This window comes from Gobius niger (genome assembly GCF_951799975.1).
Source record: "Gobius niger genome assembly, chromosome: 10".
NCBI lineage: Eukaryota > Metazoa > Chordata > Actinopteri > Gobiiformes > Gobiidae > Gobius > Gobius niger.
In genome coordinates, this window is record NC_136861.1 from 13,222,002 (window position 1) to 13,239,327 (window position 17,326).

The following is a 17,326-nucleotide window of genomic DNA, read 5'->3' on the forward strand; positions in this document are numbered from 1 at the left end:
AACACAGCTGTACCAAGAGAGAGGGAGGGTGGTACTTGTTTAGCTCATTATTGATGACCAAGGGGTTGGAGCCACACCATGAGGCCATAAAGACTGCATGATATGGTTGAAAAAGGGACTTATTGTTGCAGAGATAGGTTCCACACATTTAATTCTAAAAATATGCACCAACCCCTCCTTTATAAGACAGTGAAGTCCAGCCTGTTGACAAGGGTATGATGGAAAGCGAGAGCATACACACACATATACTGTACATTGGTATAAAGCCTGAGACTCTGCCACATAATGCAAGTCCCACAGCAGTCTAAATTCATCCACCGGGGAGGGTAGAGTGTCTGCGTTTGAATCCTAGCTCACACTTGGCATAAAGGAATCCGAGGTAAACAGAGCGGGCTCCTGCACCAAAGGCATCTGACCTGGCAGCGCCTTGTGTGTGGGGAGAGATCTGAGGAGCGCTTTGGGCCGGTTTTGTGAGAGAAGAAAGCCGAGCGCTGTGCCGTTACTGAAAGAGTTTAAACGGAGCCGAGTATTGCAGTCATGAGTCGGCGGACAGGTGGGCTTCTAAAGGGTGAACATGTCGAATTGCCAAGTGTCAATATGTGGGGCCTATAATTACTTCTGAATATGCTTAGGTTTATGATATTGTCAGCCTCCCAGTATTTTCGATTTTATGGGCTGGAATGAGATTTTTGTCTCATTCCACTGTTGCCTCTGTTGGTAGCACAGTGGTTAGCCCTCGTGCTTCAAAGCTAGAAGGTCCTGGGTTCAATTCCCTCCTGGACAGGGCCTCTCTGTGTGGAGTTTTAATGTACAATAGGCCAGGATGAATTAGAGTGTGTTTGAGAGTGTGCATGGGGGACGATGGATGGAAATTAACCCATGGCTACAATCCGGTGTGGCCAAATAAACTAGTAAATCAATCTATGCGTATTGTTGGAAATCCAGCCAATCAGAAAGAATTGTTGCATCAAATTGCTTTATAGCCACACTACAGAACATTCAGGGTTAGGTCAAAACTGTCATAAAACTGCAATACATGAACAAATATGCCAGCAATACCAAACGTGGTACTAATACGTACTCAACTTGACAGATTTCTTATTTTTACTGTGCCATTTATTTGCGTAGGTTAATGCATTTAAAGGAGGACCTAATATTTGAACCTCATATAGAGGCTATGCATGATATCATACCATAGCAACAGCATAGCAGTTAGCATTCTATTAAGTGGAGAGTATCTTTTTTGATTTGCCATTCAATTGACTCGCCACCCAAGAAGTGACTTTCTGTTTCGATCCAGCACACCAAAATAAAAGCACAATCTTTTTAATTAGCAGTTCATTAGTTATACTTCCTGTCTGCCTAACTATTAACTGACAAAACACTTAAAATGTGTGTATTTAATTATATTCTTGTAATGCTGCAGGGACCTGCTGAACTAGTTAATGAAACAAGCTGTGTGCTTTTATTTTGGCGTGCTGGATTGAAACAGGAATTCATTTCTTGGGCGCCGTTGTTATGATTTGAAGTTATGCACCGAGACAATTTGCAATGTTGAAGGGTCTATTTCTGTTTCGATTAAAAATGTGCAAAGCCCTTTATTTGGCCATTTGATGCAATGAAGCTAGTGAGCAAAGGTACGAGCTGGGGTACCCCCGCTTTAAGAGATTGTTTTGAAATGTGTTAAAGTCAGGTGATATGTATGTCCGCTGAGATACAGAGTATGTGATTGTGTCCTTGGGCAAGACACCTTGCCTAAGTATAAATACTGGTGTGACTGTGTGATATGTGGGATTTTAGGTGCCAATTGGCTGTAACACTTTATGTGTCTATTGCTGACTGGATTTTTGCTGCAGTAAACCTATGGTATAATGAAACATGGTATATTCTTGGTTCTGTGCAACCTCATAGTTTTCCCACTCTGCTGCTGGTGAACCAAACAAATCGACAGGACCTGGCAACATGTATTCTCTTGAGTTTAGGAAAGGACCATCTGATAAAAGTTGTGGTGACTTTGGAAAACTTTGTCTTGTAGTTTTGTAGCCCTTCTGTGTGACTCAGCAGAGACAGAGATTTTTAGACGCAGGAATCATCCACCAGGGAGGGCATTGTTATTTTTTAACCCTATTTTTCAAGGGCACCATTATTACTGTAAATTATTTGTGTGTTGGGTTGTAAGTTTCCGCCTCTTTTGTCTTGTTTGCTACATTGCCAGTGAGCAACAAGAGATAAATGTACACAAAAATGTTCACCACATCGAAATTGTGGATGATTGTGGCACAACTGGGCGGCATATAGTGGTGCACTGTCCCATGAAAGGTGATCTCCACCCAGTGTGAGGACGAGTGCCAGACTGGTGGCGGTCCAAGGTGACAGTTAAACGTGATACGGATCTGGCAGGGGCTTGTCGTGGTGAAGTCAGCTGTCACTGGGGAATGCAGGTCGTTGTAATGAAGGCTCAGCCACATTCAGATGCTCCAGCGCTAAAACCATTTAAGCCCGGCCAAATCCGCACCGCAGACACACTTTAACTGTGGGTCGTTATGGGAAAGACAGCGGTGTTTCTGACCGGGATGTCCCAGGAGTGAATGAGGACTCCAGGAGGATTTACCCCGACAACTTGACACCGGCACATTCCCAAGAAATGAGGCTAGTTCTCATCCCCTGCTAAGACCGATGAGTGGATTTTAGCAACAGTGAAGCTGTAATTTAGTTTATTGGAATGAAAGTTCATCCAGGAAAACAATATTTCATACTTTGTTTCTACATAATTATCACCGTCAGCCTCTCAATTTTCTCCTCTTCTCCACCCTATTGTTAGTTTCATCACAGTGTTGGTGTCTGTAGAGGGGTTTTTCTTTCCATTAATTTGTGGCACCTATTAGCTGTGTCTCCCTTTTTTGTGATTTGATGCAGCCAAACTCCCCGTAACTTCCCTTGGTTGTAGCATCAGAGAGCATCACAAGGTGGCATTATGGGAATTATAGTTCTAGCGTCTCCAGAAGGATTTCATATAGGCGCCCACCATGGTCATCTATCTAGGGGGCATGGCCTAGTCGAGTTGGAAGAAAACCCCTGGAAATGGGAATCACAATTTTTCATTCTTTTTAGCCGTTTTCTGGTGGAATAAACGTATTGATCACTTACAAATAAAGTCAAGCCAAAATGGGTCCATGTAGATGTTTCTTTCCACAGCAAATAGTTCGAAAGCGTAAAAACAGAACTCATCGCTCACGATAGCAGCAAACGTTAGTTTCCTGGTTAGCACGGTCTGTTTTTAAAGTATTTATGGGCTGTTGAACCACTTTGCTGCTCTCCATGTTTGAATGAATGAATCTTTATTTACCATACCACCTCTGCTCTGCCCGATTCCGTCAGACCTTGGAAGCTAAGCAGGGAAAGGCCTGGTCGGTATTTGGATGGGAGACCGTTTGGGAACACCAGGAAGCCTGGCAAATGTAGTGTGTAAAAAGTGGTTCGTGGTGGACGGAGGGGCCGATGGCGCAGACTGGTTGCCTCACTGCCGTCAGTCTACCCCAGGGCAGCTGTGGCTACAATAGTAGCTGACCACCACCAAGTATGGAGTGAATGAATAAATGTAAAGCATCTTTGAGTCCAGAAAAGCGCTATATAAACCAATGCATTATTATTGTTATTGATATTATTTAGGAGATAAATATATTCAAGAAGTTAAAGTATTGGTGGAAAAATTGAAGAAATTTCAGTTTTTACCCTTCTTTGTTTTCCCTCTCTAGCGGCCTTGAACATGACCATATATGGACAATTCCAAAGATGCCGTCTGTACATTATGCTCCAAACCAGACCTCTATTCTCTCAGGCTAGGGTCCACCAAACCAGTTGCATGATGATTCCTTCTCTTCCTGTTACAGCCATCAGCATGTGACCAGCGAGGTCAGTTAGGGGACGTCTGGAATGTCTCAAACCCCAACAATTCCTAACAAATACTTCTATCTACCATCACATTGTTGCCTTCCTTTCCCCGCCGATCCTGGTTGAGAACAAAATAACAACTTTCTGATTACATAAGACTTTACTGAATAAAGATGATTGCAATGAAAGTCGTCTATGGAGAAAAATTCCCGCCTTTTAACATGTCACAGTGGCCCCGTCTGTCCCATTTGCAGTCATTTGTATGTGATCTGAATGGGGCTTTGATTAGCTTATGGGGAGATTCAGCGCGGCTTTATGCAGGCTCTAGCTGGAGCGGGCTAACCTTCTGATTGAAGCGTATTGTGTACAGTTGATTCCCGGGATTACAGTAGCATTTGTGACTGTTCCCAACTGTTCAATTACGAGGCTATAGACCGGAGCAGAGGATGCAGTAAAAAGACCAGACTAACAGCATTAAGTCAAACACTTGGGATTTAGAAAGATCGCATTTATTATCTGTTGTGCTGTATATTTGTTTACTGATATTTAACCAGGAGAAGTTGACAGATCTCTTTCTCAGTGGACATTTCCTCTAAAATATAGTAAAGCAGACAATTGTCATTCGTGCATTTGTTGACTGTTCTATTTGAGTTTTATTGTCTGTTATGCCCTATAAAATTCACTCTTTTTCTCCTAAAGTGACATCAATGCAGAGGTGGGAGACTCGAGTCACATGACTTGACTCGAGTCAGCCTCGGGACGCAATTTTCGGGACTTGATACTTATTTGACCAAAGCTCCAAAAAGACTTAACTCGGGACTTGCTGTTTGTGACTTGAGACTTAACTTGGACTTGGGGCCAATGACTCTCAATGACTTGCTGTGACTTTATAGTTATAATTTATTTGAGTTAAACTGTTGAAAGATCAGGATTCATTGCGTAAAAGCGCTGCATATATGTTTATATATGGTAATTAGCCACATGCATTTTCGGCTTCCCAACGGAGCGCGTCTAATCAGCGCAAAAAGGCAGGAGGAAATGCATTTTTATTTGGATGCATTAAAAGTTTTCTACAGTGAGTGAAGCGGTGAAGATTCATAGGCATTTATTAAGGACAGGAAAACACTGGATTAATGTTTAAGGCGTTCTCTCGAAAGCTACAGCATTTAGAGGCTATTTCCTGCAGCCACACAGAGCCCAGTGACAGCGGGACTGGAGGCTGTGCAAAATCTACTTTGAGCAGAGGCAAGTATACAGGGACTGGGGCATTACAGGGGAACCACTGACAGAAAAACTGCCAAACTGCTAAAATAAAAATATTATTTTATATTTATCTTTCAGACTGCAGGGAAAATAACTCATGTTTAAAAGACTCTGTTTCAATTTTTTTTTAAGTAGGCCCCCCCAGCCCCCTTCCTTAAAATGCTGTCCCAGTAATTTTGTACATACACTGGAGCATTTAACATATAAATATTTTAAATTTTGTAGCGATTTGAATATTAATTGGACTTTAAATCCGAGATAGTAGATTAAACACATTTTGAAAAGAAGAATTAAGCTTAACGCTGACGTTTGCGATTTGAGATAACTCGCCAGCTCAAGAAAATCTTGATTGACTTGACTTGACTCGACCCCATGACCAATTGACTTGGACTTGCTTGGGACTTGGACCTTCAGGACCTGGACCGAGACTTGCATTTAGTGACTTTCTCTCATCTCTGGTTATTAGTGTAGTTCACTCCTAGTTATATAGTACCAGCTATCAATACCAGCTACCAACGGGAGTCCTGTCAAATTGAAAGTGAAAAAGCTGTGAGCACACAATAGCAGCAGCTCGGGAGAAACCCTCCATCTGATCTGTGCAGTTTTCGCTCCTTACCTTTCCTTTATCTAGGAAGCCCTGTCTGTTACTTCTCTTCCCACCTGAACAGCCTGCAAAAGCGCATAATCATCTCTAATAATGTTTTGTTTTTGGTGTGTTTCCTTCAGATGGACCCGGTGCAGAAAGCGGTGATCAACCACACGTTTGGCGTCCCTCAGCCTCTAAAGAAGAAGCAAATCATCTCCTGTAACATTTGCCACCTGCGTTTCAACTCCACGGTAAGAAGAGGGAAGAAAGAAAAAAAAAAATCACTTACATCTGTGGAGAGGGGCAAACAGAAAAGGCTTCCAGGATCGTGCAATTTAACATGAAAGAAATCTCAAGTGAGGAGTGGATGGAGCCTCTCAAAACAGCCTCTTTGTTTGGTGTACCAATGTTATTTATTCTGAAAATACGTCTGTCTCTCAGTTACATTTAGCTTTTATCATGCTCTAATGCCTCCCTTTGTATGCAGTGTGCACTTAAGTGTTAGCGGCATGCACATTATAGAGGTGGGGAGTGTAGCCAACATTTCCATTTCAATGAAATGCCAAGCCAAGAATAAAACAAACTATGAACGATGATATGCTATTCAATTGTTGTGTACATAGGCCTCAGAATTATTGAAGAGGACGGTGAAAGACTGCTATTTTATTCAATAACTGTGGTCAGTGACGCATGTTGTAAAAAAAATTTCCGACTGTGTTCCTTTTTTATCTCCTGCTTAGGAAATATGCTCACCCAGAGTGTTTGAGCAGGCACACTTCCGCTCGTCGACTGGGTTTTTGTCGTGTGAAAATCCGTTTATTTCAGTGTTTTCTTCTAGCTTGATTTTCTTCCTCTAAGGCAGTGGTTCCCAACATGCTGGGGGCGAGCCTATGGGGGGACGGGGGGCACCTGGGATTGCAGTGGAGGGTCTGGTTATAAATGTAAATGTTATAAGTGTTTAAGCAATTTTAATGGTGTCACAACCCGAAACATAGAAACATAAGTTTAGTTTTGTTTAAGTTTAACCCTTTAATAGTTTGCTCAACCGTTTGGTAGAGCACACTTTATCGAATCATGTGTTGTTTCTAATTCTGCCACTAGCATTCGGTTCAAGTTTTTAATACTCAAAATATCCAGTTTGGACTAGTATAGGTTGGGGTTGGACTAGTTAAGCCTGGTTTATGCTGGTTTAGAGCAGGTTTGGGCCTGTTCCGACCTAGTTTGGACCGGTTTAAAGCAGTTTTGGACTGGTTTGGACCGGTTTAGAGAAGTCTTAGACTGGTTTAGAGCAGTGTTAGACCGGTTTGGACCTGGTTTGGACTGGTTTATGCTGGTTTTGACAGGTTTAGAGCTGTTTCTTACTGTTTTAGAGGAGGTTTGTGCCTGTTCTGACCTAGTTTGGACCGGTTTAGAGCTGTTTTGACTGGTTTAGACCAGGTTTGGACTGGTTTATACTGGTTTTGACAGGTTTAGAGCTGTTTTTCACTTGCTTCGAGGAGGTTTCAATCGGTTTTCGACAAGGTTTAGATCAGGTTTGGACTGGTTTAAGGCAGGTATCTCAGAGGTCTATCAAAAAAATAAAATAAACATGAACTAATAACATTGATGTTTGACCTCCAAATGCTTTATAATAAAATATAAAAAAGGGTGTAGGGAGTAACATTAAAGGGTTAAGTTTAGTTTAGTTTATTTTGAGCAATTTTACATTCATTTTGTCTTTCAAACTTGATACAGTTGCAGATGCTCAAAATGGAGTCGGCTGAAGCAATAAGCTTATAAGTGCCTACCCCATATTCAATTCAGTATACATTCATGTAGCATAATAAATTATAAAGTCTATATTACATTGACTGTAGATACAAGCGAGTCCTTCCTGAGCTGAACAGATACAGATTTGTAAGCTTCAGACTCAGCAAAATTTGCCATGAAGAGTATTTATATGCACAACCGCTCGGTACATTTGTTACAGATGTTTGTAGAATGAACCAAAAGAAAAAGAACAATTGATAGGATAAAGTATATCTAAAAACGAATCACTGCATCATTAATCTTTCTTTTGAAGATGTAATTGGAGATTAATCACACACTGTAGTTGTTTCAGGTATAGGTTCCAATGCCAATCTAATCTTGTTTGTAATTATTAAATTCAAAATGATTGACATTTATATCACTGTAGAGTGTACCGCGTTAAAAAGCTAGAGTGTAGAATGGGCCAGTTGAGAGTTGGCGATAGCCCCCCACTCAACAAGCCCTCACCCAGATACCCTATCTTACAGCTTTATGGATGATCTTTGTGGGAGGGGGGTCCCTCTGACCAGCAGGCCATACCGCGCATTTCGTACACAAGGCAACTCAATGCGCCAGCCAGTGTCTCGACCTCCCTACTTCACTTATGTATTGTTTTGTAGAAATAGTAATGATAACAACTATAACAGCAGCAACAACAGCGAGGTAGCTCAAGTTTGGTTTAGTTAATTTTGTTAAGCTTCAGGCTGAGGCTGATCTTCTGCCTTCCCTTTTCACGAACTATAGTGTCCACACTGAGATATCCGTGAATGTACTGGGGATTCCCCAGACATATCAATGAAGAACACAGGAAAACAGGTCAAGGATTAAAAAAAAAGTTGTTTATTTAAGCTGGTTGCTTTACTTGGATGGTGTATTGATTTCGTTATTTCCTTGCTCTGGTTAACTCAGGAAAAATATGAGTCAACAAAAGGAATCCCTTAACCACCCGTGCCCTGTGCAAGAATACTGAAAATACAAATGGAAGGTGAAATCATCAAACATAACTGAGTGTTTCAGTTTATTTGCTTGATATTAGGGATGCACGATAACATCGTTCGCCAAAAATTATCGGCAATTATCTTTTTGACGTCAACACCCATAATTTTTAGCCGATAATTATAAACTCAAATTGCATTGAATCTGCGACTCCAGCTCGCTGCCTTTCTCTCGGCAGCTCCGCCCCACTCCTATTGCAGCCCGGAGCTGCTGCAGATTCATGACTGCAAAGCAACAACAGCAAGCAACTTCTGCTCTGTTTTAGCTGAAACTTCATGCAAACTCTACTTCGTGCTCAATGCAAAGTCGAATCTGTCACAGGCACGGATTCGGCATCACTTCTCTCTCATGTCAGCGTCAGGTTCACAGCCAGCACCGCACAAAACGGCAGGGGGAGAATAAGAAATACACGCCTCTAGACTCCGTGAAATACAGTATTATACAAACACCACACTATTAAACAATAACAGTCTTAAGTAGAAATAGTAGTGATTGTTGTATTGTGTTAATTATTCTTCCCCTTTCCTAAATTTACACAATACAGCTGTTATCGTCTTCTGGTGATCTTCCAAAAAGCTTCTTACAGCACCAGTGTCTTCGCTTCTGTACATTGCAAACCAAATCATTTATTTTTCCCAACCGTATAAGAACGTGTTTTGTTTTGCCTGGATGAGATAGGCGCGCAGTGTGTGTTGTTCTGGTCTGAAGGATTAGACCACAGGGAAGACGTTTATCTCAAAACAGCAGAAACAATCAGCCGACGCGGCGAGGAGCGGCATTCAGCTCCTCATTCTATTTCTACTGATTGTACAGCATCCTCGACATGCACATCCGTAACTTCTCAAACTGAGGTACAGCGACTATGGTGGTACAATTGGACAGGGTGTAGCCTTGTTCCAGACAAGCTTAAACCAGTTATATCAGTACATGGTTAAATAATAGAGCAACAAATCAGCTTCTCTGAGCTTTAGTTATGTATTTGTACTGACAAACTACAGCAATAGTCCACAAGAGGCTTCACCATGCAAGCATCCTTAAAAAACAAAGAAACAGCCAATAGTTGAACAAATAGGTCTTTATACAGTTTGTCAAGCAATTCTATAAAGAATAAAACATAAAGGGCATAATCTTGTGTCTCTATTCCCAAGCTGCAGACTGGTGTTTGGATCACATTTCTGCGATGTGGAGTTTGCCACGCTCTTTAAGGCTTACCCGAGAGCGGAACCCATCGATATTCTCTCTTGGGACATGGCCAGTGTTTAACTCACAGTGGGAGAGATAGTTTGTAGTTCCTCCTGCAAAAGCTTACAGGTGAAACTCGGAAAATTAGATTTAAAAAAAAAAAATGTATTGACCTTTATTTAACCAGGATAATCCCACTCAGATTAAGAATCTCTTTTTCAGGGGAGTCCTGGCCCCAGAGGGGAATAATAGTAATCGAGGAGAATATCTTTCAAAAGTTTATTTATTTCTGTAATTCAACTTAAAATATGAAACTACTAATATATGATACAGACTCAAGTGACATATGCCAAACCTTTATTTGTTATAATTTTGAAGATCATGGTTTACAGTTCATTTTCAAATTATTGCAATTGTAATTTTTAATTTTGCCTATCTCACTTTGCATGTAATGAGTCTATCATATATTAGTGCCACAGTTGAAAGGGACTATAAGGAGTTTAAAAATGTTAAAATTGTATATTTTCATCCCCCTACATGTTCCAGCCATGTCCTTATGTGTAGGATGAGCCCAGACCCATTCATCACAACTGTAACTCAAAAACGTGTTACTTTGGGTCCGAAGTGCCGTCATGCACAAACTTAATATACTCGAAGCTGCAGTTAAGCATAAGACCTGAGGTGGCAGTAGTGAGCATAAAATGGCCAACTTGCATCTTGCCCCTTTAAGTTGACTGACAGAAATGAATGCACTTTTTAACGATATTCTAATTTTCCGAGTTTCACCTGTAATAATGTGTGAGGCTGCATGCGTTGTTGGTGTTAATGTATTCAAGATACCAACTTCATCTTGAGCAACGCTGTTGTTGCGCCAAACTGTGTGAAGCACACTGATCACAAGTAATTTAACCTACAGTATACTCTTACAATGTAAACATGCTCATAGACCTCTGATGCTGAAGGAAATGCCGAGGCTGAGAGAGATGATCCGACATGTCGCATTACTGGGTTTCAAAAGCACAACTTGGACACGCAAAACATGCCCAAGTAGTCTGACTATGCCACACTGTTATCTAACGCATTACAGCAACACTGACTGTATAAGTCTTGATTTCTATAATAATGTTGTGTTTATTAGCTATGTTAAGCAAATATCTCTTCTGTCCGAGCCACTGTGGATCCTTCAGTTAGATCATCTTTTGGCTCCGGGCCTGGCTTAGTCATTGAAGATGTGCTTACATAAGTAACCACATATACCAGCCTTGCAAGCCTTTACAGATTGTTGGCCTGGGAATAGAAATTTACAAAGACACGTAGCCTTCTGGTCACTACTTTTAAAGATACTGACGGGGACCTATAGAACGGATGCATCCAATTCACTTGGGCCCCTTTAGTACAACTTTGACTGGGATTGTGTGTCTCTGAGCGAGCATCGACACTTTGCGAACGCTCTCGAGAGTCTGCAAAGATTATAAAGACGGTCTCATGGGGGCGGATTGTGGCTGCTGTGCTTTTCACCGCTTCAGGTGCTGAGGGGTTGAATGAGGGCTTGAAAATTGCTTGATATTTGGATGATGTTACTTGAATTGTAAATCTTGCATAACGTCGAACAATTGGGGAAAAACTATCTAATACACTAAGGCATTCCTAATCGCAGTAAGCTAGTTGCAACCATCCAAACTGTGATTTTGTTTCCATTGCATTGTTTCCATTTATTTATAAGTGGTTAAGGAAAAATGGCCAATGCATCTCTGACTTCTCCTATTTACAAGGTGCTCGAAAATTGATTCTGTGTGGAAAAAAAGAACATTTTGTGAGCACAGGAGACACGGCTTTAATTCCTAACAACAAAATATCAACAAACTTTGAAACCGTTTGTAAACCGAGCGGCGAGAAAAGAATCTTAAATAGTTTTCATCTAAAACTGCCATCTGGGGCGACTTCACAGACACTTTGGAGATCAGTTCAGATGTGTCTGGACTGAGATGGATCGCACATGGACAAAGGTGGAGGGGGGGATAGTGAATTTATGGGTTGAAGGATGAAGAGGTGAGTGCTGGGAAACAAAAGGCTGAGATCAAGAGCTGGCGATGTCATGTCTCGGGGCAGAATCCAGCTCCTCTAGCTTTTAACACTCAATTTCTTCTGGGTCTATACGTGGAACAGCACAAGTTTGAGATCGCTGAATATGGGGAAAAAGATCACATGGACGTATTCGTGAGAAGAGATTGCAAAACAGTGAATTACTTTTTCCAATTTCAAAGTCGCAGGGTGTTAAGACATCGACGGCAACACTTTCAACTCGCTGGTCCAGCAGATTAACCGTGTTACGATGTTAACTGGCCTCAGATCAATCACCGGACAATCGATAATCCCTTTAGCGAGTGCAGTGAGTATCTCTGTCTTGGTGTTGTCGGCTGCTGATGCACGAACCAAAGCTGTTTTCACACCTTTTTTCCAATTGAGCGGACGAGCGCAGAGAGGCAGATGGAAGCGAGGGGCCGAATTTGTCACGTCGAGCTAATCTCTGCATCCTCTTCACGGCTGATCAGTCACACCAAACGCAGGCCTTGTTTTTACACATGCGTTGACTGGCACTGTGTTAATTCCTGTATTATGTGTTGCGCCATTAGCTTGAGTGATGCCAAGTGTAGACGTTTAAGATATAGCGCCGGGTTGGCAACAGCTTAAATCCTCAGCAGTGCAAATAATGGCCACTTTAGATGATTGACCTAGGAATGAAAAAAATCAACAATGACAAAGCTATTCCATCCTTCTCTTACGATGAAATGTATTCTAATATTAACATCCATCCATTCATCCATCCATTTTCTTCTGCTTATCCGGGGCCGGGTTGCAGGGGCAGCAGTCTCAGCAGAGATGCCCAGACTTCCAGCTCGGAGACATAGTCCCTCCAGCGTGTCCTGGGTCCACAAGGTCCACAAGGCCTTGTCCCACTAGGACATGCCTGGAACACCTCCCGAGGAAGGCGACCAGGAGGCATCCAAAACAGATTCCCTAGCCACCTCAGCGGGCTCCTTTCGACGTGAAGGAGCTGCGACTCTCCTCCGAGCTCCTCCCGGGTAACTGAGCTCCTCACCCGATCTCGAAGGGTGCGCCCAGCCACCTTGCGAAGGAAACTCATTTCGGCTGCTTGTATCCGTGATCTTGTCCTTTCGATCATTACCCAAATCTCATGACCATAGGTGAGGGTGGGAACGTAGATCGATCGGTAAATCGAGAGCTTTGCCCCCGACTCAGCTCCCTCTTCACCTCTTCAACATGTTAAAGCAAAAACAAATGGAATCCACAAATGTAGGCAACATGTTTTGATTCTGAAACACTTTGAGCGTTTCCTCAGCAGCAGAAGCATCAACCGCCTAAGCCTTTCCATCTCTTTGCCAACAGTGTCTCTCCCTTCATCGCACTTTCTGCGCCTCCAAGCTTTATCCAATCAATAAACTATTCATTGGCCATTGAAATATGCTTTTCAACACATCACATTATGCACAATATTCTCTCATTTAAGACTTTATTCATTTACATATTTATTTATAGGTATCGGGAAAGAAGAAACCCTTCTTGTTAAGCTTCTTGCGCCTTTGCTCTAATTGGTCCTGTATTTAAAAGTGCCCGAACAAGACTCGTTTCGATGTCAGTTCTCGTCTCCTCCCTTCAGTTGTTTGCCAGTTGTGGATTTGCATGATTATTGTGCGAATTGTAAACCTGCAAAAGGCGCCGAGAGAGGGGACCCGCTGCTGCAAGAAACATGAGCCCGAAAATTTCATGTTGTTTCTGCTGTTTTTCTGGCGGTTTGAAATATTCATGGGAGATTGTAGACATTTCAGGCGCCGGTTTGCTTCAAGTGCAATGTGGCTCTGGTGAACCAAAGAATAGCATTTTTGTGATTGCAGTCCAGCCTCAGGGGGCTCACAGTACTGTACTCATAGAGCCGTTTAAGCTGTATAAGTGTTAAGAAGCACATTCATTATTGACTTAAGTGTTTAAGGTTAAGGTAGACTTTATTGCCCTTGTCCTCTCCATTATTTAACCCATGCTTCAATGCCACTGAGGCAATCTGTAAGAAGCCATGGGTAGCCACAGGGCAGCACCCGGGGACTGATCTCCAGTTGCTGAGCTCGGCCAGGGGTGCCAAAAGTGCAGCCCGGGGCCAGTTTTTGGTGGCCCACTGGATTCTTGCTGAATTGGCACACCAGAGATGGTACTTTTTTACCACACGTTCCAAAGTTCCAAGCTTCAATAGAGGTGTGGGTCACGAGTTATATTTCTGCTCTGTAAGTAAGTAAGCGCTTTATTTGTTTGTATGAAATTGTGTAGATCTGAAGTTAGGGTTAGTCCTGAGTCGCTGCAACTCTGCATTGTAGGTCAACCTGATCAGCTTGTTTTTGGAAGTAGAAGAAACCGGAGCAAACCTGACATTCAAGATTCAAGAGATTTATTGATCATTGTCACAGAGAACAACTAAATTATGCTTCGAGCATCAACACTGTCATAGTTTGATGTAAAGTGTCACATAAACCCCAAAATACCCCCAGTGCAGTGCAAACATTTAGCTGATCTTGGCATCAGTGCAACATATTAATACAGTTATTGTTGATGCTGGCTGCCTTCAGTGCTCCTCTGATCATCTGAAACAATGCACTGTCTCCTGGGTTTGTCCTTGTTTCAGAGCATGGTGTCCTGCACTGATCAGCCCCTCCTCCTTCCTCTTCCTCCTGCGCAGCTCCCTCCGTGCCGCCTTCTCTCGCTCCATCTCACCTCTTGTGACACTTCTGCCAATGTGTTTCAAAGGAGGAATCTGTGGATTTGTAGCTCGCTAGTGTTAGCCGTTAGCAAGGTCTCTCCGCAGCAAAAAATCTGCAGAACCCCCCAAAAAACATAGTAAAGATGCACAAAAAGATCCTGCAAAACAATGTGCAGCAAAGAAACTGCAAATGTAGGTCACCACAAAAGGCAAAAACGCCGTTGTGCCAAGGGAGAGGGAAGCCAATGCTTGTTTACGCGCTGCCAGGTAGAGTTTTTTTTCCACTGCACTGACCAACGCACCGTATACACTTCAATGTGCGGCCCTCAAGGAAAAAAAGTTTGCCAATTTTCAGATTCATATCGTTGGAGAACTAACTATTGAGTATATTTGGATTTATGCGGGCAACCGGAGCAAACCCACCCAGACACAGCGGAAACAGATAGAAAGGTAGTTTTGTGGCAATTATTAGCCACTGTGCACATTTTAACCATATTAACATTTGAGGGCTCAAACATGAACTGCAGAACTGAAGAAGTTTTGGGTCCGCGCAGACGAGATCTTTCTTCGTCTGTGCGATTCGCTCATTGCAAAAATTAAAACTGTAATTCAGACGTGAGAGAGTTCAGAGTTGCACACTGTTGGACAAATGCTCATTTAAGTCAGGCTCCTCTGATATAAAAACATAGCACCAGACCTCGAGCTCTCATTGCAAGTCTTTACATATTCACATAGCAATTAGTACATAATAAATTACACATTAGACTCCATAATTTCTCAGTTTTCCTTGGCTACATCTCGTCTGGGTCTGCAGGGTTAAGTTTCTACTAGACTATAATAATTACAGCGTAAATGAACTGTTCTGCAATTAGCCACTATAACCGAATCACTTATAATTCCTATAATTGGTCTTGTCTCCAGCTCCGCTCCTTTCCCTTTCGGACTGCAGCCGCTTTTCCCATCCACCGCATGCCTTTGCCGAAAGCTAATCCCTCGTGGTTTCTTCAGCTTTTAATCTGCAATCTGAGTATTGATTTCTCCTGCTATGTATCCACGTTTGCTTTTGACAACTAGCTCTTTGTTCCCGGACTGAGAGGGACCGAGGGAATGATGAAAATGTTGAGCCTGTTTACCTCTTCCCTGTGGGCATTCAGAAAGGACTTTTTTTGTATCGAGATAGCACGCTGTATTAACATGTGTTGCATGTTAGTGATGACTGGTTCTCACAGTGCACATAAGGAGCGAAGATGCTGAGATGGGAGGTTCTTTTTGCTGCACATTATACATGCAATTGTGCCTCTGCAGTCATCAGCTTCTACAGAAGTCAAAACATGTCATTGCTTATGCTAAGGCGTGCGTGTTTAGGTGAACTGATGAATTAATGTGCAACAATAGGGCTGCTCAATTGTAATTCATTTTTGACAGACTCATTATTTTAAGCGGTACAATTTCCTTTGCCAACAACAAAACATCCTGTCTTGATGAGGTCTTTTGTTCGAAACTTGCTAACCATAATTTAGACAAGCCTGAGTGTCGAGACCCTTAAGCTGGGTCTCCAAAACACCCCAGCAAATCCCCTGAGCCTCTTCAAAAAACTTGTTAGAAAGAATTATAGTGAAGATATTTTAATGTGTTCTATAGCAGTGGTTCTCATCTGGGTGGTAGGGACCCAAAAGTGGGTTGCAGAAGCTCTTTCAATGGGTTTTCATTTTGTTTTACCAGAAGACATTTCTTTTAATGTTTATGTACAGAAAAAGTATAGAATCACTACCTGAGTCTGTTTAAATGACTGTTATCGGGTTGTTTTTAATCATAATTTCAGATTTTGTGGCTTATTTAATGCTTGTTCAACAACCTTTATTGAGTGACAGACAATATTATACATAATATTTCACAAATCTAAGTCGTATTTGGGTCACGGCTTGTCATCCCACGGTTATTGTGGGACCCGATGCCATGCCAGTTAAGAACCACTGCTATATTATATTTAATGCCCATTGATTATTATTCTACAATGTCTTTAAAGACAGACAGACCTCTACAAACATGTTCTGAAATGTCTTCTTCTGGAGATTGGGGACGGACGAGCAAAGTTTTTATTCTAAGTCAGATTTTTGTGGTAATAAAAGCCCCAGTGAATTGTTAGGTTAGACATTGTGAATTGTCTTTCACATCTGAGAATGCATCATCTGTACATTCTGAAATCCAAAAGCTATTTCTTTAACAATTCAGGAGCACAAGTGTTTTGTCAGGAGCCCATAGAAACGCAAAACTCATGGTATACTTTTCTCTTCTCTCCCACAGAACCAAGCTGAAGCCCATTACAAAGGCCACAAACACGCGAGGAAGCTCAAAGCCATGGAGGCGCAGAAGAACCGCCAGAAGAGGGCAGCAGAGGGGCTCTCCACGGGACGAGACAGAGAACGAGACAGAGACAGGGGAAAGACTGTCGCCGCTGAAATAAAACTACCAACGCGCATGGACACAAGCCTTGAGACAACTGAGACAATTGAGACAATTGAGACAATGGAGACAAGTGAGACAAGTGAGTGTGCAACGGATTTGTTAACTGGCGTGCATTATTTTAGTTTATACCAAGGTCTGGGTGAATACACCATTCTGATTGGCTGAAGTGTGTCGGTTAAAAAGTGATCATGTACACCAAGGCAACAGTTAAATAAGACTTAAATCACGTTCTATAGCCTACGTTTGTTAAGTGTGACGTCACGACTTCCGCTTCCGGGTCCTAGCAGACCGGCAAATATGCGAGAAAAAAAACATTAGAAACTCTTATTTCCTACTTATTTCTCAGACTCATTAGCCAAAAATGCTGCACCTATTGCTAAAAATAATAA

General features: G+C 42.1%; 1 protein-coding gene across 1 annotated transcript in view; it reads left to right on the forward strand.

The window, feature by feature from the left end:
• znf385c (zinc finger protein 385C) overlaps window positions 1-17,326 on the forward strand; it is a 288,504-nt gene that overhangs the window by 254,516 nt on the left and 16,662 nt on the right. Inside the window, exons 4-5 of the mRNA XM_079564655.1 lie at window positions 5,881-5,991; window positions 16,776-17,007. Coding sequence (XP_079420781.1) covers window positions 5,881-5,991; window positions 16,776-17,007 — 343 coding nt within the window. The remainder of the gene's footprint in view (window positions 1-5,880; window positions 5,992-16,775; window positions 17,008-17,326) is intronic.